Here is a 27,609-nt window from a genome sequence, read left to right on the forward strand (position 1 = left end):
TAGGTCACACTGACACATATACATTTCTCTGTCAAATAAGTAATCTCGGAAAACTCGCCTTCCTTCGATTCTTGTGGCCATTTCGGAGCTTCTGAACTACGTTTCCCAGCACGCCCTGCGCCACGCCCCACTCCGCCCCTCCGGGAAGGGGTCCCGTGAGTCTCTGGGCGCAGAGCTCCGCCTCCGCCGCTGGGGGCGGGGCGACGTCGGACTCCAGGAGTGTCGGATTACGCACTTCCTCCGGGGTTGGGACCGAATCGCTGTGTGGCGGGTTCGAGTCCCGCCTCCTGACTTTCGCCCCAAGCCCCTGAGTCCGAGGCGGGGAGCATTCGCCTGGTAACGTCTCCACGGCCAGGGGCGGTGGCACACCTTGGGACTTCGCCATGGAGGACTACCTGCAGGGTTGTCGAGCCGCTCTGCAGGTAACGGATCCCGGTCTGTGACTGTAAGGAATGGAGTATGAGGTCCAGGAAGAACGAAGATGTGGGATCTGGGGACCCCCGAGGGTGTGTGGGGAAGGAACACAGAATTGTGGGGAGGGGGCTTGGGATCAGATCAGCCTTGGGGCCGGAGGAGTGAGGAACGAGAACCTAGCTCGGGGGAATGCTGCTCAGTCTCCCCGTTTTTGGTTCCTGCCTTTGGGGTTTCCCCAAGAGCTGGGAGGAGGAATCGTGGGTCTGGGAACTGCATCTGAGCCTCTGCTCGCTGTCGCCTGGGTCAGCTCCGTCAAAAGGTGAAGGACTGTGGTGCCGCCAGTCGTGCCCCGCGGGGTGTATTTATCCCTTTCTCCCCGCCCCTCGTTCAGTTCTCCGCTCGCAGGGCCTCCCTGGCCCATTGGCCTCCCTGTGAGACCCGGGGGTAGGAGGGAACCAGTGTCCACAGCCTTATTGCCTCAGAAGGGCTGTTTTTGTCTGGCGGGCCGAACTCATTCTAGATTTGAGGTGGTCATGGTGTTTTACTTTAAATCTGGTTTTAAGCTAAACATGCTCAGTACTGCAGGCGTATCAGTTGTTGACCCAAACTTGCATTCCTTTGCCTTCAGTTTTCTTCTTTGGCCTTAACCCACATGTAAATTACGTAAGAATCCCTCGCCAGGAAGGGATAAGCCCAAAGTGTGTTTGGAATCAAAACTATAAGCTTGATTCCTGAATGCTTTGTGGCTTATTTACGGTGCCCTGAGCTGGTTGGAATCTCCCAGCCATGCTGACTGGTCATGCACATTAGGCTGCTACTCCCAGTTAGCAGCACAAAGCTGACCAGACAGAGGCTGGAAGAGGTCCCTTGGCCCCTGCTACCTCAAGTGACACTGCCCCTGTGGAGACCTAGACAGATGGTTGACTATGCTTTCCTTTTGAAGTATCTTTATTTTGAAGTATCTTTAAACTCTGCAGATTCCCTTGGGCGATAGATTCTAGTCTTTAACAAATCCTTAAAGTCACCTCTTTCCTTTTGCAGATTCGGCTTCTGACATAAATGAATGTCCTCACCTGAAGTATAGGTGACAAAGGACAATTTTAATACCAATTGCACCAAATTTTTCCTTGTGAAATACAAACTTTGGGAAAGTTGACCTAATGCGTAGGGCAGTTTGGAACCAATTCATTAGGTTACATCTGATTTGCACCATAGGGAGCTCATTGGAGGACTAATGTAGAATCTTTGTGGCACTGTTCCAAGTGCTATGCAGTTGGAACTCCGCACCCCCCCTCCCCGCTGCAGAACCCAAATGACAGGTCTCCTTTCTACCACTTGGTAAAGAGCCCTTAGATCTGAAACCTCACCAAATAGCCTTTCATTGCATGCATCTATCCTAAGTCGTCTTCACTCCAGAGTCCCCCCAGGTTAACAGTATATCTCCTACAGCAGTATGAAGCTGAAAAATACTGGATTTTTCCAGTATTGCTGGTATCCTGAGTTTTCTCTGCCTGCATTCATGCCCCAAGAAGCAAGATCTAGATCTTTATTTTTCCAAACTTGTGAACTTGTGAAGGTGAAGTTGTATCTTAGAGTTCTTATTATCACACAGCCTAGCCGGGGCTGGAAGAAATGAGAAAATCAGACTCTAGGAATCTTAGTGGAGGAACTGGTGACAGGACATACAGGTGGTTGCCAACAATGTAGATTGCTTTTAATTTATAGGGTGCCAGGCTGGCTTAGTCAGTAGAGCATGTGACTCCTGATCTCAGGATCATGAATTCAAGCCCCATGTTGGGCATAGCACTTACTTTAAAAAAGTAAAAATAAATACTAGAGGGGTATTTCGGTGGCTCAGTCGGTTAAGCGTCCAGTTCTTGATTTCGGCTCAGGTCATGATTTCACAGTTGGTGAGATCAAGCCCTGCATCAGGCTCCACGTGGTCAGCAGCGCCTGCTTGGGAATGTCTCTCTCCCTCTTTCTCTGCTCTTCCCCTGCTAGTGCTCTCTCTCTCTCAAAATAAATAAACTTATAATAAATAAATACTAGATTGTTTTTAATTATAGAAGTAGTAAATGTACACTGTGAAAAGATTTAAATACAAAAAAGATACGAAATGAAAAAGATCATTTATCTTCTCCCCATCTAATTCCCCAGAAGCTGCACCATGATTTCTTGTGTAAAGAGATACATGATTTAGACAGACTCTATTACGTTTGAGTGTTTCTGTTAAGCTTTGGTATAACTTTTAGGGAAATGTGAATGCTTGACTTTTACATAGGATAGAGACAGCGTATAACCGGCCAATTCCTCTATTGATTTATTTTTGTTATTTGATACCAGAGAAATTTTTTTAATGTATATTTTTTATTTGAGAGAGAGAGAGAGAGAGAGAGAGAGAGAATGCGTACTCCAGCAGGGGAGGAGGCCAAAGGAAAGAGAAAAAGAGACAATCTCAAGCAGGTTCCACACTCAGCATGGAGCCTGATGTGGGGCTGGATCCCATGACCCTGGGATCACGACCTGAGTAGAAATTAAGAGTCGGCACTGAGGGGCACTCAGCCGACTGAGCCACCCAAGCACCCCTGATAACCAGAGAAATTTTCTACAGCCTCTGCCACAACGATAGTAAGATGTTTCATTTTATTTATTTATTTTTAGTGTTTATTTATTTTTGAGAGTGACGGAGACAGAGAGATAGCATGAGTGGGGGAGGGGCGGAGAGAGGAGACACAGAATCCGAAGCAGGCTCCAGGCTCTGAGCTGTCAGCACAGAGCCCAATGTGGGATCATGACCTGAGCCGAAGTCAGACACTTAACTGACTGAGCCATCCAGGTGCCCCTAGGATGTTCCATTTTAAAAGAAATCCTGTTTAAATATCGTATTCATGGTGACTCATCTTTCACGTCTAGTGGATAAAAACCTTTGCGTCAGGGCAGGGCTGCGTTCAAGTGTAGGTATCCATCCAGCTGCCTTCGGATAATGTGTGTTGTCTGCCCTCCTGTATGCATAGGGCAGGAATCAGGAGTGGCCAGCTGTCCTTCTGACAGCACAGTCCTTTCCTCAATATCTGTACCATTCTCTGTGCTGGGAGGGCTTCTCTATCCCTGGCTCTTTTTTTCCTTCCCTCATTAACTATTTTGTAGACTAGGCGTCAGACCATATTCAGCTTCAGAAGGGAAGTGATTGACTTTGCCAGCCCTAGAGCCTGTCCTTTCTCCCCACACGAGGCCACAAAGAACATCAGGATACAGTCATTGTCACTACCAGCTTTGGGTGTTTTTGTTTGCTAGTTTAAGAAAGAAAAGTTTATATTTACTTGGGGCGCTCAGATTTCATTTCTTCCACTGGCAGCTCAGGTTTCCTCCTGCTCTAAGTATAGCTATATCTGCCCTGAACTCTTCCTCTGATGGTCAGAAAACCAAAGCAGTTTGGCTTTGCTTTCAACTGGTGGGGGATGGGAGGGGAGAGGTGGAGGGTTAAGAGATACACACGTTCCTCCTAGATGAAGAGAAGGATGCCTTATAAGTTGGGCAGCCCAGGACAGTTTAGTTTATTCAGATATAACCATTTATTGCACCCTTTTTTATTCTCACAAGTGTCCCCATTTGAATAACAGAATGTATGGTCACTAAGTCATAAACTATGTTAAAAATTAAGATACATGCCCACGAAAAGAGGGCGAGCTCCTTAGGGTAGAAGCTCCATATGAGGGCTGCAGGTGCTGGAAGCTGGAGGTCTATCGGAAGAGTATTGCTCTGGCCTGGGTGGCCAGGGGAGGCATCCCAGAGACAGGGCCTTCAGGTGGCATGAAGAGGCAGGGACCGGTAGGGAAAGGAGAAGATGGAAGGCAGCTACAGAGCAGACACTTATGGGCTATCTCATTTAATCCTCGTCACAACTGCATGAAATCAGTTACACGATTATCATTTTTAAATGAGGCTTGGAGAGGCCCAAGTCCCATAACAGGTAAGAAGCAAAGCTGGGAGGAGTGCCTGGGTAGCTCAGTCGGTTTCCGACTTAGGCTCAGGTTGTCATCTCGCAGTTTGTGAGTTCAAGCCCTGCGTCAGGCTCTATGCTGACAGCTCGGAGCCTGGAGCCTGCTTCGGATTCTGTCTCTGTCTCTCTCTGCCCCTCCCCTGTTCATGCTCTGTCTCTCAATAATAGATAAATGTTAAAAGAAAAAATTAAGAATCAGAGCTGGGATTCAACCCTAATCTGTGACCTCTTCACATGATAGTTCTGCCGCTTAAAGGGCAGAGCTGGGAATATACACAGCATGTATTGTGGGTGGTGAGTAGACCGGACAGGCTGGGATGATGGTGGACTGTGACAGGAGAGGGGAATGCCACCATAGCCTCTGCTCAGGCCTGCTTCAAGATAGGCTGACAGCCCAGAGGACTCCTTTGATATTCATTCCTTTTGGTTGCCATCTGGGCTTGAACAAGCACAAGGGGCTAGTTATTCCCCTTCCTGTGGATATCCTCTCAGAGTCACAGAGTTGTATGTGGCGCCTACTTCCTGCTCTCCTGCTTAGCCCCCCTCCATGCTGGGGATCTGACCCATCCTCATTCAGCTGGAGCAGCACTAGTGTGAGTGAGTTTTGGAAAGTTTCTCAGAGGGCCCAGCACGAGGGGGGTCCCACTTGCTCTGCCTTTTCTCTGTTACCTTATTTCTCTAGAGTCCGGGCCATATGGCTGCTCGTGTTTACACAGTTCCCTTTCCAGTGAACACAGTGTCCCCCCTTGCTGCTTCAGTGAGCAAGCTATCTCCACAGTCACTTACCTCAAGTGCTGTGTTGTCACTCTGGTCTGCAGCCATCTGGGCAGTTCTCGGTATCTGGGAAACAGGGGGACTTTCTCCGGTATCCAAAGGAGAAATTGCAAGTTAGAGGAGTTAATATAGGACTGAATTCTCCCCTTATGTAGGAAAAGAGTTTAATATTGAAAAGAATCTCCCCTCCCTTGTGTCGTTCAGTGTGAGTGGGTCTGGCCTGCCACCCTCTTGAGGTAGGCTTAGAGAAATGGGTGCAGGGGAGAACCTAAGGGCGGACTTTCTCCGCAGGTCCTTTGTGCGAAACCTCTGCCTTTTGTACTTCTCTGAGGGTGGGAGTAGGAGATGTGGGGGGTGGGGGGATAGTTTAAAATAAAAAAACTTGGGGGGGGGCGCCTGGGTGGCTCCATCAGTTAAGCATCCAACTCTTGATTTTAGTTCAGGTCATGATCTCACAGTTCATGAGTTTGAGCCCTATGTTGGGCTCTGCACTGACAGTGTGGAGTCTGCTTGGGATTCTCTCTCTCTCTCTCTCTCTCTCTCTCTCTCTCTGCCCCTCTCCTGCTTGTGCTATCTCTCAAAATAAGTAAATAAACTTAAAAAACACAAACAAAAAAACCTGAGGCACCTGGCTGGCTCAGTTGGAAAATCATCTGACTCTTGATCTTGGGGTTGATCTTGATCCCATGTTGGGTGTAGAGCCCATGTTGGGTGTAGAAATCATTTAAATAAATAAAACTTAAGGAGAAAAAAAACCTGTTTAGTTACTGGATAGGGCAATTTATGCCACCAAAAGTCCTCTAAAATTGTACCTTTCTAGCTGTAGCTTTCTGGGGGAGGGAGGGTAACAGCCAAACAGGCAAGATGATTCTAGGTTCCCCCAGATTCCCTTTCTTCCTATAGTTATATTACTTGATAACTATTGCTTGCTATGTTTTGCTCCTCTGAACCCCATTCCTACTTTTCTAAACTCTTGGCATCTAGTAAATCTTCCCTGATTGAAGAAGTCAGAGTGTTTGGATTTTTACCTGAAAACCTAGCAGTTTTCAACTGGGAGTGATTTTGGGCTCCCGGGGAATATTTGGCACATCTGGAGGCATTTTTGATTCTCATGACTGGGTGTGCTACTGGCATCTTGTGGGTACAGTCTGGGGTTGCTGCCAAACTTCTCCCACACAGGACAGCCCCTACAACAAAGAACGATCCAGGCCAAAATGCCACTGGTGCTGAAATTAGGAAACTCTGCTGTAACTGGTAGGTCTCATTTTGTTCTTATCTCTTCCTCTCTCAGAAGCACGCTGAGGTGTAAGTTCCAAAGTAAATTTGTAAGAGAGAATTCTTGTGCCCTAAACTGAGCCATGGACATAATTCTTAAAGTACCTACCTCTTCAGGTTGTTATTTAAGACTCTGATAGCTAGGGAGACACAAGGGAACAAGGTTAATACTAACAGCAGATATCCCTCCCTCCTCAGTTCTTATCAGCAGCTGGACTTTTCAAAGCTTTAAAAATAAAGTTCCAGGGCACCTGGCTGTCTCAGTCGGTAGAACGTGCAACTCCTGATCTCAGGCTCATGAGTTCGAGCCTCACATTGGGTATAGAGATTACTTTAAAAATAATAATGATAGTAATAAAGGGCTGGGGGCATTTTCATGGATTGGGTAACTGGATCATGGACTAGATTTTATTTTACCTTTATTTTCAAAAGCTCTTCGCCTCTTATGATTTAGAAGTGTATGGATATTTTTCCCTATTTGAAAACAGCAGGGTCGGGGGAGGAAACTGGGGTTGATGCAGCCTGACTATCACCTATCCCAACTGTTCTACCTTTGATTTCTCGAGTGCCCAAAGAGGCGTAAGACGTTAGAGAATTATTTACTGCTGTTCTTTAAGTTAACAATCAAGGAGGAGCACCTGGGTGGCTTAGTCGGTTGGGTGTCCGACTTCGGCTCAGGTCATGATCTCACAGCCCGTGAGTTTGAGTCCCGCGTCGGGCTCTGTGCTGATAGCTCAGAGCCTGGAGCCTGCTTTGGATTCTGTGTCTCCCTCTCTCTCTGCCCCTAACCCACTCGCATTCTGTCTCTCTCAAAAATAAATAAATATTTTTTTAAAAAAATTAAAAAAAAAAACAATCAAGGAGACAGCGTAGTAGAAGAAAGGGCACTTTTCTACCTCCTGGTTGGATGTGGAATGCTTAAACTTAGCAACACACAGGTGGCCTGTCTGCTAATATCTTCATCCATGAAATGAGGACTGTCATAAGATTGGCTGACCCACCTCCTCTGTGAAGATCAGTGAGAGGGTGTGTGGGAAGCCCTGCTCAGGTGTAAGGGCAGTGGAAACGGACAAAGGTATGTCTGCTAGCATCCCATTCTCCTTCCTCAACAGGAGTCCCGGCCGCTACATGTTGTGCTGGGAAATGAAGCCTGTGACTTGGACTCCATGGTGTCAGCTCTTGCCCTGGCTTTTTACCTGGCAAAGGTGAGTACTTAGCAACAGAGTCCTTGAGAATGAAAAGATCTGGATCCAAGACCCAGCTCTGCCACTTTACACCAGTTACCCTTACCCTTAACCTTACTGAGTCTCAGGTCACAATCTCTAAAATCTGAAATGATGCTATTTTGCAGTGCCCCTGGGAGGATCAAATGAGTAGATGTATGTTGAATAATTTGTAAGTCATAAGGCAAATTCAAGCTGTTTATTATTTGAGTTCTTCTGGGTACCAGTGATCTCATGCCCAGGTCAGCTCTTAAGGATTAATAATCCCTTCTCCACAGCATCTAGAACCAGGTCTTTTCCATGAGTTGTCTTCTTGACCTTCATGTATACTAAGAAGGAGAGAGGGCAAGAGTTGTCCTTTTGTTTTTATCAACTGGGTAGTTGTGGCTTTGAGAAAGGCAATTACTTCCCCAAGATCATATCTCCTCTGGTTCCAATAATCTTGTTACTTTTCCTGTCTATGCCAAAACATTGCCATATGTTCTTTTCACTTTCCTTATCCAGACAACAGAGACTGAGGAAGTCTTTGTGCCAGTTTTAAATATAAAACGTTCTGAGCTACCTCTACGAGGTGACAACGTCTTCTTCCTTCAGAAGAGTCACATTCCAGAGTCCCTCTTGATTTTCCGGGATGAAATTGACCTCCATGCCTTGCACCAGGCTGGCCAACTCACCCTTATCCTTGTTGATCATCATGTCTTACCCAAGTAAGTGGAAGGAAGTTAAGCCAATATTTAACATGTGCCATGTTGAGCTCTGATGAGTAAGAAATAAAGAGAGGAAGAATTTCTGCTCTTGGGGATCTCACGGGCTAATTGCAATTGCTGGGTTATATAAGATATAGAAAATCAAAAGAAAATATTGTTAGTTCTCCAGTTACGCAAGTAACAAAAAGAAATAGAAACACAGAGAAGTCAAACTAAAGGATAACTCAGAAATAATTTAAATCTGCCTTTAGTACCATTATTTTGTGGCAGATTCACTGTAACAGAAGCCTTTGAATAATGGTTGCAACTGTTTTTGTTTTTTTTTTTTAATATTTTTTGAGATGAGAGCATGTGTGCAGATTTGGGGGAGGGGCAGAGAGAGGGAGAGAGATGGGGACAGAGGATCTGAAGTGGGCTCTGCTCTGACTCGGACTCAGCAACTGTGAGATCATGACCTGAGCCAAAGTCCGATGCCTAATTGACTGAGCCACCCAGGCGCCCCAGTTGCAGGTCTTTTTAATTTTAATCTTTAAATATATTTTTATTTTCTTTTAAGTTTATGTATTTATTTTTAAGAGAGGGAAAGCATGTGTGCGTGGGGTTGGGAGTAGGGAAGGGACACAGAGAGAGAGAGAGAATCGCAATCCACATTGTCAGCGCAGAGCCTGATGGTGGGGCCTGATCCCACAAACCATGAGATCATGTCCTGAGCTGAGATTGAGTCAGATGCTTACTGACTGAGCCACCCAGGTGCCCCAACTCTTTTTAATTAAAAAAAAATTTTTTTTTTAATTTTTTTAATGTTTATTTTTAAAAGAGAGAGAGAGAGACTGAATGCAAGCAGGGGAGGGGCAGAGAGAGAGGTAGACACAGAATCTGAAGCAGGCTCCAGGCTCTAAGCTGTCAGCACAGAGCCCAACACAGGGCTCGAACTCACAAACTGTGAGATCGTGACCTGAGCTGAAGTTGGACACTTAACCGACTGAGCCACCCAGGGGTCCCTTTTCTTAATTTTTAAAAAGCAAAATTATTTTGGGGGGGGCGCTTGTGTGGCTCAGTCAGTTAAGCATCTGACTCTTGGTTTTCAGCTTAGGTCATCTCACAGTTTGTGATTTCAAGCCCCGTATCAGGCTTTGTGCCAAGCAGCTTGGAGCCTGCTTGGGATTCTCTCTCTCCCTCTCTCTCTCTCAAAATAAATAAATAAAATTAAATTAAAAAAAAACCCAAAAAACAAAATTCCTCCACTTACGCTGTTTCTCTCTCTCTCAAAAATAAATAAACGTTAAAAAAAAAAAAAAGTGGGGGGGGGGTTGCCTGGGTGGCTCAGTCAGTTAAGCGTCTGACTTTGGCTCAGGTCATGATCTCGTAGTTCATGAGTTCGAACCCCACGTCAGGTTCTATGCTAACAGCTAAGAGCCTGGAGCCTGCTTCGGATCCTGTGTCTCCCTCACTCTCTGCCCCTCCTCCACTTACGCTGTTTCTCTCTCTCTCCAAAATAAATAAACATAAAAAAATTTTTTTTAAAAAAGCAAAATTATTTCCTACAAAAGAAAATATCTCGGTGTCATTGTGACGGGTGTTAGCGGTGTGTGGTAACTGACCCTCGAGAGGACAAATAGGTGTGTAGAGGATAGAGTAGTGAAATATACTGGAGGGGAGCAGAGGATACGAGGGAAAGTTTCCTAAGAGAGTTGACCCTTGATCTCACTCTTGAGTGTTTGCTCTTGGAATGGGGAGGTGAGGTAGTTAGGAAGAGCATCCAGGCAGAGAGAGGAATTAATATAAGCAAAGGCAGGCAGGCATGAAATAGCATGGTAGATTGGGAGAAATGGAATTTGTTTTGCATGGCTGGAGCATAAAATGTGACCCAGAAGTAGGACATAGGAAGAGGTGAGACTAGGGAGGTGGGTGGGGCCAGATTTTGGACACCCTTTAGGCCCTGCCAAGGAGATTAGACTTGATGTTAGGATAGCGGGGAGCTATTGTGAATTATATTTTATCCAGATCCTGACAGAATCAAATTTGCATTTTTCAGATGATCACTCAGCAGCTTTGTGGAGGATAGCTTAGGAGGGCCTGAGACGGGAAGTGGGTGTTTGGTTGGGAAATTGTTGGAACGATCTAGGTGAGAGATATTGAGGGCTTAGAATAAGGCGATAGCAGAGGGTTGGAAAGGAGGAGATGGATAAGGATTGAGGTAGAGTCCATAGGATCTGGTGAACTGTGTGCCATTTGGGTATTAAGCAGATTGAGTGACAGGAGAGACTGAAATACTGGGTGCCAAGTGTGTCAGTCGGAAAGGCAGCTCCTAAGGAGATCAAATACGTGGATGAGATACTTGTTGCTGATATTTCACCAAGTTCACTTACATACTATTTTTTCCCGTTTATATACTATTTAAAGATGACTTCGGTTCTCACATGAAAGAAAAGAATTGAGAGCAGTGAGGCTGAGGTGGAAGTGACCAAAGTTCTTAAGTGTTTGCCTAAGATGTGCATTTTCCTTCATGGGTGAGGTGGAGCTTTGGTTAGAAGCAGCTGGAGTCCCCCCACCTATCTTTCTTTCTCTTTTCCCCACACCCACTTTCCCACACAGAAGTGACTCGGCCCTAGAGGAGACAGTTGCAGAGGTGCTAGACCATCGACCCATCGAGCAGAGACACTGCCCTCCCTGCCACATTTCAGTTGAGCTGGTGGGATCCTGCGCTACCCTGGTGACCGAGAGAATCCTGCAGGGGGCACCAGAGATCCTGGACAGGCAAACTGCAGCCCTTCTGCACGGTGAGGGTGGCTTTCGGGTTAGTTCCTCCGTGTCCACCCCAGAGGAGAGTGGAAACGTCTAGCCTCTTCTAGCTTAATCATACCCTTTCAAAGCTATCCAGCTCGTATCAAAGGCTGGGTTCTTTCAGGGTGCAATCAGGCATGAAAAGGCTGTGGTGAAAGCAGAAAGGAAGACAGACCTAGAAGCTGCCTGTTGGTGGCTATGTGACCTTGAGCAAAGATTTCTTAACCTTTCTTGTTCTCATTTTCTCCATTTGTAAAAAATAAAAAAGAGAGAGAGAGATTGAACTAGACTATCTCTCCAACTTCTAGGTTTTTTTAATGGAATTTGGCTACAGAAGGGAGATCGTGTCTCTCTGACTCGGTCTCAAGATCTCTGAGGGTTGAGCTGCTCAGGCACCCATTCTGCCTGCCCACATTTTAGTTTGGATTTGGGTGGTCTTACTCAGCACATAGTCCCAGTTCCTCATTTCGTTTCCAGTGTGTTTGCCGCACGCTCTTCCCTGTATTATGTCCATCTGGTTGGAGGGTTGTGTGTATTCTAGTGGTTGTGAATGGAAGGCCATGGGATTTGAGTCCTGCCTCCTGCCTCCACAGGAACAATCATCCTGGACTGTGTCAACATGGACCTGAAAGTTGGAAAGGCAACCCCAAAGGACAGCAGATATGTGGAGAAGCTGGAGGCCCTCTTCCCAGATCTGCCCGAGAGAAATGACATCTTTGATTCTCTACAAAAGGCAAAGTTTGATGTATCAGGTGTGAAACAGTAAACTGACTTCTCTCCCTCCCGCATGAGAAAACAGATGGACAAGCCTTGTTCACAGTATTTTTGAACACCATTGAAACAGTTTTCAGAGCATGTATAATGCTTTAATCAGAGAGAACCGAGGTAGTGAGTCTGATCATGAGCTAATCAATTGATTTACTATCCTGGCTAATGGGTAGGAGAAGGAGGAATATATTAAGAGTGTCAGAGGGGCGCCTGGGTGGCGCAGTCGGTTAAGCGTCCGACTTCAGCCAGGTCACGATCTCGCGGTCCGTGAGTTCGAGCCCCGCGTCAGGCTCTGGGCTGATGGCTCGGAGCCTGGAGCCTGTTTCCGATTCTGTGTCTCCCTCTCTCTCTGCCCCTCCCCCGTTCATGCTCTGTCTCTCTCTGTCCCAAAAATAAATAAAAAACGTTGAAAAAAAAATTAAAAAAAAAAAAAAAAAGAGTGTCAGAGGTTTCTGGGCTAATCGGAAAATATAAATATATGAGTAAAATCTGCTGAGGGAATGCTAAATTATCTGAGTGAGATCTAGATAATTGTTTAGGGAAGCAGAAGAAACATTTAGGGTAAATATACAAAGGACAAAGGAAGAGAACAAAAATACTTCCATAATTTGTTACCCAGATACTACCTATTGACCTTAAAAAAAAAGTACCACATGTACTTACAGAAGGTTAAAACAACACAGAAAGGGGTAAAAGAATCTGTTTATAATCATATAATAATTAGTTATCTCCCCTATTCATTGGCCCAAGGAGAGGCTGTGTTTGTTCTCACCTTTGACCCATCTTGGTGTCCTCACCTTCCTGGGCTGGGGACCCTGGGCTCTCTTGTTTGACCCCTGGTCTCACATTCACTGTCTAGGACTGACCACTGAGCAAATGCTGAGAAAGGACCAGAAGACCATTTGCAGACAAGGCATTAAGGTGGCCATTAGTGCAATATATATGGATTTGGAGGTAAGAGCAAGGCGTGGGTGGGGAGAGAAAATCTTCAGTTATATATGTAACCTTGCCCCTCATTGCTGGCTCATCTCCAAAATAAGTCTTGTACCCATGTACCTTTCCCTTTCAGCAGACAGGTCTGCTGTCACTCCCACAGTCCGTGACCTCTCACTGCACTACCACAATAGCCTGCATACCGGTTTCCCTGCCTCTGCTCTTGCACCCCTACAAACCATTCTCCCCATAGCAGCCAGAGTCATGTCTTTATAAGGTGTAATTCTGAAAAAACCAAACAAAACAGATGTAATTCTGATCACATCAGCTCCCTTCCTTTGCTGCCTTTCCATTGCGCTCCTGATAGAATCTAAAGGCCCCGGGGGCACCTGGCTGTCTAAGTCAGAGGAGCGTGCAACTCCTGATCTCAGGGTCGTGGGTTCGAGCCCCACGTTGAGTGTAGAGATTACTTAAATAAAACTTAAAAAAAAAAGAAAAAAAGAATATAACAGCCCTACTGTGGTTTACAGGACCCTCCTTGATCTGGCCCTGTCTCTCTCTCTCTCTCTCTCTCTCTCTCTGACCTCATCTCCTTCCAGCCCCACTCCTGTGCTTACAGTGCTATAGCCACACTCATTTTCTTTCTGTTCATGGGATCCATTAAGCTCATTCCCACCTCAGGGCCTTTGCACTGGCTTTTCCCTCTGCGGAGCTGGCTCTTCCTTATCACTCAGGTCTTAGTTCAGATGTCTCCTCTTATAAGAGGTTTTTCTTGACCACTGTGACTAACATAATATCCTTCGTGCTCAAAAATCTCTAAAATATTTTAAATTTTGTTTTATCCTTAGCAGTTAATGGACTGAAGTGATCAATTTCATGGTTTCCTTGTTTATTGTCTACATTCCTCTGCCAGTTTATCAGCTCCACCAGGGCTGGAGCCCTGTTTCTTCTGTTTCTTCTGTATCGGCACCTTTGACAGTACCTGGCGCATAGCCGGTGCTCAGTAAATTTTGTTGAATGGGTGAATGAGTGTAACTTTGATAACGGTATTTTACTACCTGGTTCCATATCATATTCATTTTAAATCATTTGGCAACTGGATCTGAACACATCCTGTCATAGTCTGTACAGCTTTCTATAAATACTGTGTAAAACTACTGAATAATTTTAATAAAACAAAATGGCCTGGTCTCTTCCCTTGCTACCTAGTTTGGGAAACAAACATAAGAGTAGAAAAGGCTTGCCAAATAGCATAAATTGACACAGTGAGAAATTGACACGTGAAATATGCCAAGGACAGAGAAAAGCCCTGATCTGGATCGGCTGGTAGTAGTATTCAGTAGAGGAAATACCACATGAGACTTTGGAGAAGAGTAGAGATTGGCAAAGAATGAAGAGCCAATGATACACTTGTCCCATGTGTGTTACCGCTGTGTCCCATTGTTCTATTAGAATGAAAATACCCATGAGGCGAAGACCTTGCTTAAAAAATGGCAAGAGCAGGAGAGCGTTGTATGTGCCAGGCATGTTACATACGCGATCATGTTTTAATTCTTAAAATAGGCACATGGTAAATGTTTTATCCTCAAACTTAAGTCCAGGGAGGTTGATACAACTCCTTGATGGTACAGCTAATAGTTACCTATCAGAGCTGATCTTCAAACCAGTTCTGTCTGAACGCAAAACCTATATTTTCCCCATACTACATACTGTGTCCTGGCACACAGAGTAAATATTGGATACCTTTTTTCCAGAGAACAAGACCCAGGTTAACATGGAAAGATACCCTTTGTGAACACGTTTTGTTACTGGTGACAAGGAGAGTCCAGCGGTAGCCCTTTTCATTGCCCCATTTCTTCTTTTTCAGGCCTTCCTGCAGAGGTCTGGCCTCATTGCAGACCTCCATGCTTTCTGCCAGGCGCACAACTGTGATGTCCTGGTCGCCATGACTATCTTTTTCAACACTCACAATGAACCAGTGCGGCAGCTGGCTATTTTCTGTCCCCATGCAGCGCTCCGAATGATGGTGAGTCTCTGTCTCTTCTCCAGCCTGAGGTCCCTACAGAGCTCTGCTTGTGAGCACTGCCCAGTGCTGTAAAGACCTCTGCTTGGTTTTTGTGTTTACACAGAAGTCCTTTGACCTCTTTCCAGAATCCTCCCTCCCTGCCCTTCCCCATTCTCTCTATATGTGAATAGCCTTAGTCATACTGTTAAGAGAGATTCAAAGGGAATTAGAGACACAGTTCCCACTTAGAAGGACTTTGAAATCAGATTAAAAGAAAGTGTTATAAATCTGTAGTTAAAATTCAATTCTTAGCCTAATCTTTAATCTTCACCCCAGAAAATCAGTTCCTTCCTTTTTACCCATGGCCTTGAAAATGGGAAACTCAAGAGAAGACTTTTCTACTACTTAACCGTGCAGCGATGAATGACAGTGTCTAATGCTAATTCTGTAGAAAAGGGATTGAAGCACAGGTGTTCCTTCCTGATCTGTTTGGCCACCTTTCCCACTTCTTCCCCTTTCTTTTCCTCTGTTGGTTACTGGGCAATTAGCCCAGGGAAGAAGAATTTAAAAGTGGACGCAAGGGGAACCTGGGTGGCTCAGTTGGTTGGGCGTCCGACTTCAGCTCAGGTCATGATCTCACGGTCCGTGAGTTCAAGCCCCACGTGAAGCTCCGTGCTGACGGCTCAGAGGCTGGAGCCTGCTTCAGATTCTGTGTCTCCTCCTCTCTCTGCCCCTGCCCTGCTCATGCTCTGTCTCTGTCTCTCTCTGTCTCAAAAATAACATTTAAAAATTAAAAAAAAAAAAAAAAATGCATGTGAGGCAGTCCAGGGACTTTGGGGTTTATCGGGCTACATGAAGGCTGCTAAAGACTGATCTGCATACAGCCTGATAATCTTTTGCATCCATGGAAGGTATGTCACCCTTTCTTCTCTTCCACAAAGCAAATGTGATTTCATTTAGTGGAAGGTAGTTTGGCACTGTGGAAAGAACTAGTTTTTGTGTTTTGTTTTTTTTTAACGTTTTATTTTTTGAGAGAATATGAGCAGGGGAGGGGCAGAGAGAGAGGGAAACACAGAATCCAAAGCAGACTCAACTGACTGAGCCACCCAGGTACCCCAGAACTACAGTTTTAAAAGGCAGATGGACACGTTTTCTGTCCCAGATTTGCCACTTACCTGCTCTCTGAGCTCAGGCAAGTCAGTTGACTTCTGAATCTGTACGTGGCATAGTATTACCCACTGATTAGCCTGATGTGCTCATTAAACCTAATATCGTACGTAAAGTACATTGCTGGGCACAGAGTAAGCACTGAATAAATGGTGGCTCTCACTAATCGTGTCCAGAAGGAAAGGGTGCTTTGGCCATGGGAAGTGTCTCTCCCACCTTCCTAAGTGTCCCCACCTTCCCCCCACCAAACCCTTGCAAAGTTCTGCAGATAACAGAGGGTTCCCCCACTGTCCAGGCTGCCTCTGCACTGGGAAATGGGAAAGAGGTTTCACAGCATGTCCTGCCATCTCATCTCTTCCTCCTCTGTTGGAAACGATAGAAGAGAGTAGTTTAGAATACTGATTTTGGTGGCAGACCTGGCTTCAAGTGTCAGTTTTGCTTCATTCAAACTATGACCTTAGGCAAGTTACTTCATCTAAGCCTCTGTTTCCCTACCTGTGAATGAAGGTAATACTAATCCAAATTTTAGAGGGTAGTTGTGACGATTAAATGAGGTAATATTTGGAAGTGGTCAGGCTCAGCACCACGCCTGACGTACCTCCCACCCCCACTTTGATCTGTTCATTCTTTCTGCCTCTGTCTTGCCCCTGACCTCAGTCTACATGTGTGTCCCATTCTAGCTAAGGATAGAGTTCAAGTTTTTGAGCACAGATATACACTTGGAAACAACACTAGGTCAGGGGGTCCTGTGTTCTGGTTCAGACTCCCATCATCTACGTGCTTTTGCTCAAGATGCTTAATCTCTCCAGGCTTGGGTTTACAAAAATTAAATATATGATCTCAATTGGGGCGCCTGGGTTGCTCAGTCAGTTGAGCATCCTACTTCAGCTCACGTCCTGATCTCGCAGTTCATGGGTTCGAGCTCCGTGTCTGGCTCTGGGCTGATGGCTCAGAGCCTGGAGCCTGCTTCGGATTCTGTCTCCCTCTCTCTCTGCTCCTCCCCCACTCACATTCTGTCTTTCTCTCTCTCTCTCTCTCTCTCTCTCTCTCTCTCTCTGTCTTAAAAATAAACATCAAATATTTCTTCTGTTTCTAAATACTATATGTATTCACAGTAATACTGAACTCTGTCTGATTTAATCAAAAGTGTTTCTCCTTCTATAAGGGAAGCCTCTAACTTAAGAGACCCCAGCTGTTTGCTTCACCACCTCATGTACCATCTCCCCATCTTGTCTCTTCTTTAGATCTGTGGAGTTCTGGAATGCTCCCACTCTCCGTCCCTGAAGCTGACCCCTGCCCCAAGCACCCACCCTAACCTCCAGGCCTATCTTCAGGGCAACACCCAGGTATCTCGGAAGAAACTTCTGCCTCTGCTCCAGGAGGCCCTGTCAGCATATTCTGACTCTGTGAAGATCCCGTCAGGGCAGCCCGAGACCGAGGGTGTGTGCAGGGAGCAGGCGGACAAGGACTTGGACAGGGCAGGGAGCTCCCTGGTTCCTGGACTGAGTCAAGATGAGGAGGAGCCTCCACTGCCCCCCACGCCCATGAACAGCCTGGTGGACGAATGCCCCCTGGATCAGGGGCTGCCAAAACTCTCAGCTGAGGCCATCTTCGAGAAGTGCAGTCAGATCTCACTGTCACAGTCGACTGCTGCCTCACTGTCTCAGAAGTGACTGCTGGGGGCGGTCGAGGTAGGGAGGGCGGTTGCTCGAACCACCTCAGTTGCACGTGTTGAGATGTGTCGGCAGTTCTGACTTCGGTGCTCTGGGGTCTGGTGTACTGTTTTCGTGAACCTGGGAAGAGAAAGAAGTGAAAGAAAACAGTTGCTTGAGGGATGGCTTTTGGCCTTTTCTCCAGATCTCTACCCATTAGACAGATTATATTATTTAATTTAATTCTCCAAATCTGCACTGACTCTCCTCTGTTTCGTTGGCCAGGGGCACAAGGTAGTACCTGCATAGCTGCGGCAGAGCGGCACAGGAAAGCATACCCCAGCAGTGCCCTCAGTAAGGCTCTTCAACAGAACCGGTATCTCTCATGAAACCAAGCAATCATTGTCTCCTTGTATTCATTTATTCTCTTATTCATTCAGGTATTTATTGGTTACCTCCTTTAAGCTAGATAGAAGAGAGAGTGTGCTTTGGAAACTTCTCTTGCTGTTTTCAGCCTTTAGCAGAATACGGCCCCATGATTCCTCTTTCTGCCCCCAGTTAAGTGGTGGTGTCCAAGGCCGAGGTGGCCACAGTTGTATTCTGAGCTCATTCTGACTCTTTTAGGATTGTTGGGAGGCAGTTGGGAGGTCATTATCTTCTGTCCTGGTCAGCTGGCCTGGCTCTCAGTTTCTGGGATACCCCAGAGCCACAGGGACCCTGAAAAGACCCAGAAGACCCCTGGTTCTTGAGAGTTCAGGAGACACCCAGGAAGGCCTTAAGACCACATAGGCACTCTTCCCAAAAGACAGCAAAAGTGCAGTGAGAGCCCCGGCTCTATGCCCTGCTTTGGTGGCCCCAAATTCCTTGTCCATCTTGTTCTCTTCTTGTTCATATCGAAGGGAACATGGAGTTCTAATACCGACTGCTGTGAACTATGTCTCTCTTGGCAAGACCCTTCATTTCTCTAGGTCTCATTTTCCCCATCTGTAAGACCAAGGGTCTGGACTAGATGTTCTCTGGTATTCTGGGATCTGCCTCTTTTGCCATCTCTCCCCTGCTTCTGTGTGTGTGTGTGTGTGTGTGTGTGTGTGTGTGTGTGTGTGTATTTTATTTCTGTTTTCCCTGGGAAAGCTCAGGGTGGGTGAATTGTATTTATATGTGATTGTACCAAGGGACTCAGCCTCATGTAGCATGTACAGGGGTGTGATTCATACCGTAGTGACCCACAGAGCACTCCCCCACTGACTCATTCTGCATGTGTAGAGTCTCCCTTTGGCCTTCAGACCAACCTGCTCCCCTTTTTCCTACCCCACGGCCCTATTCCATGTAAGTTGCCAGTGGTTCCACCGAACAGTGGGATGTGTGACAGTTTTGGCATGACGTCTTCAGTAAGAGGGGGATGATGTGACTTCGCTTTAGGGGATGATGTCTGTAGCCATTGGAAGGTAAAAATAGTTGTGTGATTTCTGAACCAAAGGAATTTATGTTTTATAACTCGGGTACCTTATTTTGCATTTTGTTAAAGTATTAAATACGTTTTTTTTCCTGTTTGGGGTCTCATTGTCTCTTTTTATAACTGTAATCAGGCCCTTCCCTCTGATAATGGTTTCAGTCTCCTCAAGACGCATCTCCCTTCTTCCTGCTCTACGGGACGGCTCCCTTCATTAACTCTTTTTGGGAATGAGGAGTGACAGCCTTCTATCTCTCCTCATCCTCAGCCTTTCATTTGTTTCTTCTTCTAGAGCCCAGAATGCTCCTAAAGATGGCTTTCCCAATCTTGCTTATGCTCAAAAAGTGGGGCCAAGGTAGTCTCAAAACCAAAATATTTTTTTACCACTGTCTTTTGCTTTTTGTTTTTGTTTTTGATTTTTTTGTTTAAAGAGCAGCCTCCAGGTGTCTCGGTCGCTTAAGGTCCAGCTCTTGATTCGGCTCAGGTCATGATCTCATGGTTTGTGAGACTGAGCCCCATGTCGGGCTCTGCACTCACTCTGCAAGAGCCTGCTTGGGCTTCTCTCTCTCCCTCTCTCTCTCTGCCCCTCCCCTGCTTGCTCTCTGTCTCTCTCAAAATAAATAAATAAGTTTAAAAAAAAAAAAAGAGTAGCTTCCAGAAGATCGTGAGGAATCTGGAAGGGAAAACAAATTGCCTTCCTCGACTCCCCTGAGACTAGCCATTTTAGAAAATGTTCTCTCCTCCAAAGCCCGCCCCCACATAGGCAGGGTTTTTCTCTTGGGCAAACCTGTTCCTTGGGAAGGGAAAGGGAGGTGGCAAAACCTGTTTGAAGGCGAGGTTGCCTTCCTTGGAGGCAGGAGCATCTAGCAGTGAGACAGAGGCCACGAAAGTTCTGGGGAGCCAGGACAACCCACTCTCAAGACAGCTGCAAGCATTTAAGGGAGACAGACCAACGTGGCAAGATGGGGACCACACAAGAGGTGGGAGAAAAGACGTTAGACCTTGGGTAAGTAAGATCTGGCCCACTGGATTGGAAACGAGCAATGAATAGTTGTGAGCTCTGACCAGGGCAAATCTTGGCTTCCTGGAAGAGACCCGACTGCAAGAAAAGGAATTTGCAGAGGAGTAGGGTGGCTTCAGGTAGGAAATGGGGAACTGGGGGTTCAGGATAATCCCCTATTGTGTTGTATCTGATAAAACTGCCTGTTGGGGCACCTGGGTGGCTCACTCAGTTAAATGCCTGACTCTTGGTTTCGGCTCAGGTCACGATCTCATGGTTCGTGGGTTCAAGCCCCACATCTGGCTCCGTGCTGATGGTGTGGACCTGCTTGGGATTCTTTCTCTGTCCCTCTCCTGCTCTCTCTCTCTCTCTCTCTCTCTCTCAAAATAAGCTTAAAAGAAAAAGAAAGAAAGAAAGAAAAAGAAAGAAAGAAAGAAAGAAAGAAAAGAAAGAAAGAAAGAAAAGCCTGCCTGCTGTGTTTTCTAATACCCACTCCCCAGAATGGCCCTCAGGAAAGCTGACCCAGAAAGAAGCTGAGGTCCAGGTACTCCTTCCCAGCAAATCTTCCTCCTTACCTTCTTCCCCCACCCCTCCACCTCTGCCATGCTTTGCCCTGACCACTCCCCAGCATCAGGCCTGACGAGGTGCAATCATCCCCATCCCTGCCTGGTGACAGCTGGGCGGGTCTGTCAAGTTCCACCCAATAGTATGTAACAAGGAATATCTCTACCACTCTCGTGTAGGTAGAGCAAGGCCACAGAGTTAAATACGATTATACGATTAGCTTTACATTCCACCCTCCCTGGGCTCTGAAAACTCCACCGTAGGGGTGATCTGTTTCCAGGAAGGGGTGGAAGTAGTAGAAGTATCCAGAAGACAAGAGATCTGAGGGTTTTCTTAAGGCCTGCTCTCTGCTCTGTACCTTAATTATTGTTCATTCCAGTGTCTCCTACCTACGATCCAGTTCCCTGAAGACACTGCTGAGTATGTCTCATGATCACCTCTTCTCCCCTGGGACTCTTAGGGCCGGGGAGAATGCTGAAGCAGGGCCAGCAGCACCCCTGAGACTCGGGGAGCTGGAGCTGAAGGAGGAGTGGCAGGATGAGGGATTCCCCAGGTGAGGACTTTGAGGGATGTTCCTTAGGACTTGAAGGAAGGAGCGGGGGAGGGAGGCAGAGGTGAGAAAATCGTGGCAGGGCAAGAGGACTGATAAACTGAGACCTGGCTCGATGCGGTTACCCTCATTTCTGCTCCCCCTTGGAATCATTCCCCTCTAGACTTCTTCCTGAAGAAGTTGACCGTTCTGAAGATCCTGAGGATCCCAAGAGAGACTCACAGGCAGGTTGGTAAATTAGAACATAGGTCTTGGGGCCCCTGGGTGGCTCAGTCGGTTGAGTGTCCAACTTTGGCTCAGGTCATGATCTCACGGCTCATGAGTTCAGGCCCCGTGTCGAGATCTGTGCTGACAGCTGGGAGCCTAGAGCCTGCTTCGGATTCTGTGTCTTCCTCTCTGCCCCTCCTCCACTCACGCTCTTTCTCTCTCAAAAATAAACAAACATTAAAAAAAAAAAAAAAAAGTAGGCCTCAAGTTCTTGATTCTAGCCCAGTCTGCTGTCCTCATCCCATCACAGTTCCACTTCTCTTTTCCCCAATGTCCCATGTTAGTTCTTCTTTAGAATTTACCCCATCTCACTACTTCTATATGCAGGAATTCCACCTCTTCTTGCCAACACACACATACTTTTCAATTCTTTTCTCCTTTCTCCCAACCCCAGGTACACCCAGCACTTTAGCCCTATGTAGCCCACGCCCCATGCGTAAGCGTCTCTCTGCCCCAGCGTTGCAGCTGAATCTGACTAAGGAGACCGGAGGCCGTGGAGCTTCTCCCACTCATTCCGAACCTTCCTCTCCTGATGGCAGTTCTGACCTGGAGGTAGACGAACTGGAGACACCTTCAGACTCGGAGCAGCTGGACAGTGGACATGAATTTGAATGGGAAGGTGGGAAAGAAACCTGAGGCTGGAGCTGGTAGGAGTAGAAGCTAGAGTTAAAGCAGCTCAGGATGGATTTAATCGGACTAAAGTTAGAAGCAATAATGTGGGGACCAAGTAGTAAGGTCAGCAAAATTACTTTCCTCAGAACAGAAAGCTAGAGCCTATAGATCCCATGCGAGAGTCATCAGTAGAAGAGTGGGGAGGGTCCTTTGTTTATTAAGGAAAATTTTATCCGGTGAGTGTTACATGCTATTACTGAGCAAGAACCGAGTTATAAAGATGAATAAGATAGTCCTATCCTCAGGGAATTCTCTGTTTAATAGGAAATTAAAATATACATATTTTATGCAAATAAATATAGTTAAGGATTATGGTCTACATATGTATAGGGTATGGTCAGCAGGGATGAGAACAAGGTCAATTCTGCCTGAGAAGCATTAAGAAAGACTTCACAGAGGAGGTGATTCTGAGCTGGCCTTTATCAGGTAGCTGGGGAGGCATTCTAGGTGGAAGAAACAAGTTGGGTAAGAACGTGGCATGTTGGAGAATTCAAAGTATTAAGCATGACTATTTTGATATTAAGGAAAACTTTGTTTCTTCTCTACTCACAACACTTCCGATGCCGGATGTGTGGGTTTTCCCCACCCCAACCAATTCTCCACTTCTCCAGACATCAAAAGGGTGTCTTACAGTTCAGCCATGCTGCTTGACTGGAGTCAGCACAGACCCCACAGGTTAAGGGCTCCCCTACAGGATTGCCCTGGACTTCAGACGCCAATCACATGTCCAAATTGTCACCTGAGCTTCTGAATCAGGGTGCTATGTTAAGTTGGCAAGAGTCAAATCATGGAGGTCCTTGCTACCATACTGTGGAGTTTAGATTTTATCCTGTAGGCAATGAGAAGGCACTGAATGGTTTTAATCAAGGGAGTAACATGATCAGATTTGACGGCTCTAAAGAGGTTGGAAACAACCTAAAGGTCCATCAGTCGAGTATTAAATCTAATACGGTGTGTCCATGCAATGGAATACTAAATACTAGGCAACAATTTCTTAAGATGAAGCGGCTGTTTCCATTGCTATGGAAGGATCATGCAGAATTGCTGGATATGGTATATTGCCATTTGAATAAGAAAGGTAGGGTAGAAAACAAAGCTTGCTGTAGCAAGGGGGTAGAAGGTTGAATGAAGTAAACAAACTAGCGGCAAGGAGACCAGTTAAGAGGTTAGCACTAAAGCCAGGTGAGTAATGCTAAGAACCTGAATCAGGACAGCAATAGTGGAAAGAATAATAAGAGAATACAATGGAGATAGATGGAAGAAGATATGGGGTCCAGCTGGCTTGAGCACTGACAGAGAAGAAAATCTTGGATGTCATCAGTTTTCTCTCTCAGGCAGCTAGATGGATAGAGTCATCAAGAAAAGAAATATGGCCGGGGCACCTGGGTGGCTCCGTTGATTGAGTGTCTGACTTTGGCTCAGGTCATGATCTTGCAGTTCATGAGTTCGAGCCCCACATCAGCTTCACTGCTGTCAGCCTGTCAAAGCAGAGCCCACTTCAGATCATCTGTCCCTCTTTCTCTACCCATTCCCTACTTGTGCTCTCCCAAAAATAAGAAAAAAAAAAAAAAAAGGAAATATGGGAGAGAGGAGGAAGAGAATGAGTCTGACTTACAGCTGGGTCTGGTGACTTGAAGATGACACAAACTAGAGATGTCCACTCTAAGCGTTTAGGGACATGGGTCTGGAGTTAGGAGAGACGTGTGGCTTAGAGAGTCAAATTTGGAATCATCACCTTACTGGTGGTGATTGAAGACATGGGAAGAGATGAGCTCACCCAAGGAAAAGCATGGAAAGAAGAATCCGGAAAAAAACTAATACTGGCAAGGGCCATGGACCTACCATAGTGCAGGGTTACCTCAAGGCCAGTGTCTAGTGAAAAAGTGAGGATCATGAGTCACAGGAAAGAGAAACCAGCAAGCGGTTGTATTGATTGGACAAACTAGGGCTGGAGTCCTGGAAAACACTGAGGAATGAGATGTTGGAGTAATCAACTCTAAGAACCTGGGGAAGTTACAAGACACTGAAGGTATGTACCGTGCCTTATGGACCCTTCCCCATCCCTCTCTTTTAGATGAGCTGCCCCGTGCAGAGGGTCTGGGGGCCAGTGAAGCAGCAGAAAGGCTGGGCCGGGGTTGTGTGTGGGATGTAGCTGGAGAAGATGGTCGTCACTGGAGAGTGTTCCGAACAGGACAGCGGGAACAGCGAGTGGACATGACAGTCATTGAGCCCTATAAGAAAGTCCTCTCTCATGGAGGTAATGACTACCATAAGTGGAGGGGTAAGAACTGTGACTTACTGAATAAAAGGCTTGAGTTGGAAACTCAGTTACGGGGTACAAAATCCTTCCTGTAACTTCCAGAGACCCTCAGAGTCCTTCAACCTAAACAGATGTACTGTCAATGTGTAGCTGTTGACTGAATAAATGGTCCCTTTGTCCTCTCCAGGTTACCATGGTGATGGCCTCAATGCTGTCATTGTCTTTGCCTCCTGTTACCTACCCAGTAGCAGCATCCCCAACTATACCTATGTCATGGAGCACTTGTTCAGGTGAGTCCAACGCCCTGAAGGGCCCCAGGGTGGATGTTGGGAAGGAAAAGCAACAACAAGAACGCCCTGTGATCAGCAGCTGACTGGAGAGTCTACAGTCATGTCCCCCCCACACCCCACATCCTGAAGCACGTCCCTTCCTTGACAGTTGTGTGCCCCCCAGGTATATGGTGGGAACTCTGGAGCTGCTGGTAGCTGAAAATTACCTGCTTGTCCACTTGAGCGGAGGCACGACTAGAGCCCAGGTCCCACCTCTGGGCTGGATACGCCAGTGTTACCATGCTCTGGACCGGCGGTGAGCCACAGGGCGGGGGGGCTGCCACTCTCTCTGTGCCTTCTCTTTCCCTCTTTCCATTCTTTCTTCTTCCACGTAGCCCCTTCCTCTTCACCTTGTCCCTCTACACCCCTTTCCAGGCCTCTCCTGTCTTCCATCCTCTCTCGGAGTCAGGGAAATCTAGTTGCAGATCTTGCCTTTCCCATTTACCTGCTGTATGACTTTGGGCAAGTCACTTAGCCTCCCTGGGACTCCATTTCCTTCTCTGCAGAACAGCAACAAGAATACCTTCGCCATCGCACACGTGTGAAAATCAAATAAATCAGCGTGGCATGTTGCCTGGCACGCAGAAGGTGCTCCCTTTGGTCACCATCTCACCATTTATTTCACTTCCCAGGAGCCACTGTCTCTGCCTCTCTTCTCTGCCTGCTTCCCTGACCCGTAAGGCTTTGTTCCATGCGATGTTCCCTTTTCCTCCTTTCTTTCCCCCATCTTCCCTTTGCTCACTTTTCTCTTTCTTTTTGTTTCTCCCCCCGCCCCCCCCCCCACTGGTCTTCCAGTGACAGGAGGGAGGTGGGGCAGAGGAGGCCAGGCTGAGGAGTTCTGGCAAGAGATTCCTAAAACCAAGGAGCCTTGGGGCACCTGCGTGGCTCAGTTGGTTAAGCTCTGGCCTTGGGCTCAGGTCATGATCTCACAGTTCACAAGTTCAAGCCCCGCATCGGGCTCTGTGCTGACAGCTCAGAGCCTGGAGCCTGCTTCGGATTCTGCTGTGTCTCCCTCTGTCTCTGTCCCTCCTCCTGCTTGCACTCTGTCTCTCTCTCTCTCAAAAATAAATAAACATTTAAAAAAAGATTTAAAAAGAAATAAAACTGAGGAGCTTTGCAGGGCTAAACATGATGGGTGGGGCTCAGACTGTGGCCGAGGAGCAGGGACTAGCCCCAACTGCCAGAGAAATCTAGAAACTGCAGAAGTCAAAGCACGGAAGATAGCTCCACCTGATTTTCTGGAATGAAGGTGGGAGAACAGAACAATCTCCTATTCTGCAGCCTCCGGAAAAACCTGCGTGGCCTGGTCGTTGTCCACACCACATGGTATGTGAAGGCATTCTTGGCACTGCTGCGACCCTTCATCAGGTACAAGCTTTGGGGACCAGGACCCGCTCCCATTTTCAAAATCAAGATTAAGAAGATCTTGCCCCACCCTGGCTCCTTCTAGCCTTAACCATGCTATACTTGTCATATGTCCCTTTGTAAGCCTCTCCAGGAGCCCTGTTCCCAGTACAACACACACTTGGCTTATCCTCTCTTTTCAGTTCCAAGTTCACACGAAAGATCCGTTTTCTGAACAGCCTGCAAGAGCTGGCCCAACTCATCTCCTTGGATCAGGTTCACATCCCTGAAGCTGTCAGACAGTGAGTTCTGAGCTTAAGGATAAAAGTTGGGGGTGGGACATATAAAGCCAATTCCCGTTTTCTTAATGCCTTGGGAGAGATGCAGGGGAACTAAATAAAAAACGATACATATAAGTGCTGAGGCATCCAAGAATAAAGGAATATTCACAGCACCGAATTTAGAGGAGACTGAGATCACCCCTAGAGGTCAAGAAGGGATATGTTGGCAGTGCAAAGGAGAAAACATGTGTTGGGGGGAGGTCCTAGGGGACCTCCAGTTTGACCAGCACCGGATCTTCTCCTTCAATTCTCTGGCTTCTCTCCCCAAACCAGTAGGTAAAATCCAGGTCTTGCTCCTGTACCACCTTTTTGTTTTTTTCTCTCTCCTAGGCTGGACAGGGATCTCCATGGCTCAGGAGGCACCTAAGTATAAGACAGGACTCAAGGACCTTAGAACCAAGCAAAGATACTGATCTGCCTATGCCCTAACCCTGAAATATCTGGGCTACTTCCTAAACCACCTCATCTTCAACCCTAGTGCCACTGGACCTTCACATATCATTGGGATGTCATTCCTCTCATAACCCTGCCTTCAAAGTTCTGAGGTCCGGAACCTGATCTGCCGGGGGGTGGGGGGTGGGGGGGTGGGAAGGAGGCGACACATCATTTCAGCAGTAGGGGTGCATGTAGGGGTGTCTTGTATGGGAAACGGCAAGGCTGTGGGTTTTAGTCCTGCTTGAGCTGCAGAACCCTGGGCAAATAACTGCATCTCACTGAGTGTCCTTTTCCTCCCCCTTCAAATGGGAGCCCCTGGTCGCCTGTGAAGCTCGGGGTGGGTGGGGCATAACTGACCGCGGCAAGCCCCCCACCCCCACCCCGTCTGTTGGGGGACCAGGAGTCAGCTCCCTACGTATTGAAGAACGCTGTTTCCTTCTTCGTCACGTCTGCTGCCTGTGAGCCTGGGAAGGAGCGCTTTCAAAGCTTGTAGTTTCGTCCTGTCTCGTAAACTCAGATCCGTAGCGGTTAATAAACTGCGATGCACGATGTAAGCTCGGCTCGGAGGAAGTGCACTGCCTGACCAGGCCCTTACGTCACAATTGCGTCTGTTGGTTCCGCAGGAGTTCTGGCTGCGGGAGTTCCTGGGATTTTAGCTCAGCCCCTCGGGCTGCGCCGAGAGCGCCTGGGGGAGG

General features: G+C 46.9%; 2 protein-coding genes and 1 long non-coding RNA gene across 7 annotated transcripts; 2 read left to right on the forward strand and 1 right to left on the reverse strand.

Moving 5' to 3' along the window:
• The first annotated feature begins 105 nt into the window (after positions 1 to 105).
• PRUNE1 (prune exopolyphosphatase 1) lies at positions 106 to 19,252 on the forward strand. Of its 4 annotated transcripts, XM_042953898.1 has the most exons (9): positions 112 to 422; positions 6,368 to 6,442; positions 7,576 to 7,668; positions 8,191 to 8,393; positions 10,989 to 11,173; positions 11,771 to 11,929; positions 12,805 to 12,899; positions 14,746 to 14,904; positions 17,295 to 19,252. In XM_042953898.1, exons 3-9 carry the CDS (start codon positions 7,630 to 7,632, stop codon positions 17,721 to 17,723), a joined length of 1,269 nt encoding a protein of 422 aa, XP_042809832.1. In that variant the 5' UTR covers positions 112 to 422; positions 6,368 to 6,442; positions 7,576 to 7,629; the 3' UTR covers positions 17,724 to 19,252. The 4 variants fall into 4 exon arrangements, with proteins under 4 accessions (XP_042809830.1, XP_042809832.1, XP_042809831.1 ...); XM_042953896.1 differs by lacking the exon at positions 6,368 to 6,442 and having other exon boundaries at positions 106 to 422; XM_042953897.1 differs by lacking the exon at positions 112 to 422 and having other exon boundaries at positions 5,943 to 6,442.
• On the reverse strand, positions 15,713 to 27,529 carry LOC122228694. The gene is made up of 3 exons (XR_006206708.1): positions 27,330 to 27,529; positions 17,367 to 17,843; positions 15,713 to 16,413 (listed from the first exon to the last, which is right to left on the reverse strand). It is a non-coding gene; the product is annotated as an uncharacterized LOC122228694 (long non-coding RNA).
• BNIPL (BCL2 interacting protein like) lies at positions 19,832 to 27,468 on the forward strand. 2 transcript variants are annotated; one of them, XM_042953901.1, is made up of 10 exons: positions 19,832 to 20,158; positions 21,177 to 21,269; positions 21,430 to 21,494; positions 21,928 to 22,152; positions 24,280 to 24,462; positions 24,653 to 24,755; positions 24,919 to 25,050; positions 26,076 to 26,162; positions 26,342 to 26,440; positions 26,810 to 27,468. In XM_042953901.1, the coding sequence occupies exons 1-10, from the start codon at positions 20,115 to 20,117 to the stop codon at positions 26,844 to 26,846; spliced, it is 1,068 nt and encodes a 355-aa protein (XP_042809835.1). In that variant the 5' UTR covers positions 19,832 to 20,114; the 3' UTR covers positions 26,847 to 27,468. The 2 variants fall into 2 exon arrangements, with proteins under 2 accessions (XP_042809835.1, XP_042809836.1); XM_042953902.1 differs by lacking the exon at positions 21,177 to 21,269 and having other exon boundaries at positions 19,834 to 20,158.
• Positions 27,530 to 27,609: the final 80 nt, after the last annotated feature.

Source organism: Panthera leo, chromosome C1 (assembly GCF_018350215.1).
Source record: "Panthera leo isolate Ple1 chromosome C1, P.leo_Ple1_pat1.1, whole genome shotgun sequence".
Taxonomy (NCBI): Eukaryota; Metazoa; Chordata; class Mammalia; order Carnivora; family Felidae; genus Panthera; species Panthera leo.

Coding starts and splice junctions, on each gene's coding strand:
- PRUNE1 (XM_042953896.1), top strand. CDS start 384: ATGGAGGACTACCTGCAGGGTTGTCGAGCCGCTCTGCAG. Junction 7,669..8,190: donor TGGCTTTTTACCTGGCAAAG/GTGAGTACTTAG, acceptor TTCCTTATCCAG/ACAACAGAGACTGAGGAAGT. Junction 11,174..11,770: donor AACTGCAGCCCTTCTGCACG/GTGAGGGTGGCT, acceptor CTGCCTCCACAG/GAACAATCATCCTGGACTGT.
- BNIPL (XM_042953901.1), top strand. CDS start 20,115: ATGGGGACCACACAAGAGGTGGGAGAAAAGACGTTAGACCTTGG. Junction 21,495..21,927: donor CAAGAGAGACTCACAGGCAG/GTTGGTAAATTA, acceptor TCCCAACCCCAG/GTACACCCAGCACTTTAGCC. Junction 26,163..26,341: donor CTGCTGCGACCCTTCATCAG/GTACAAGCTTTG, acceptor CTCTCTTTTCAG/TTCCAAGTTCACACGAAAGA.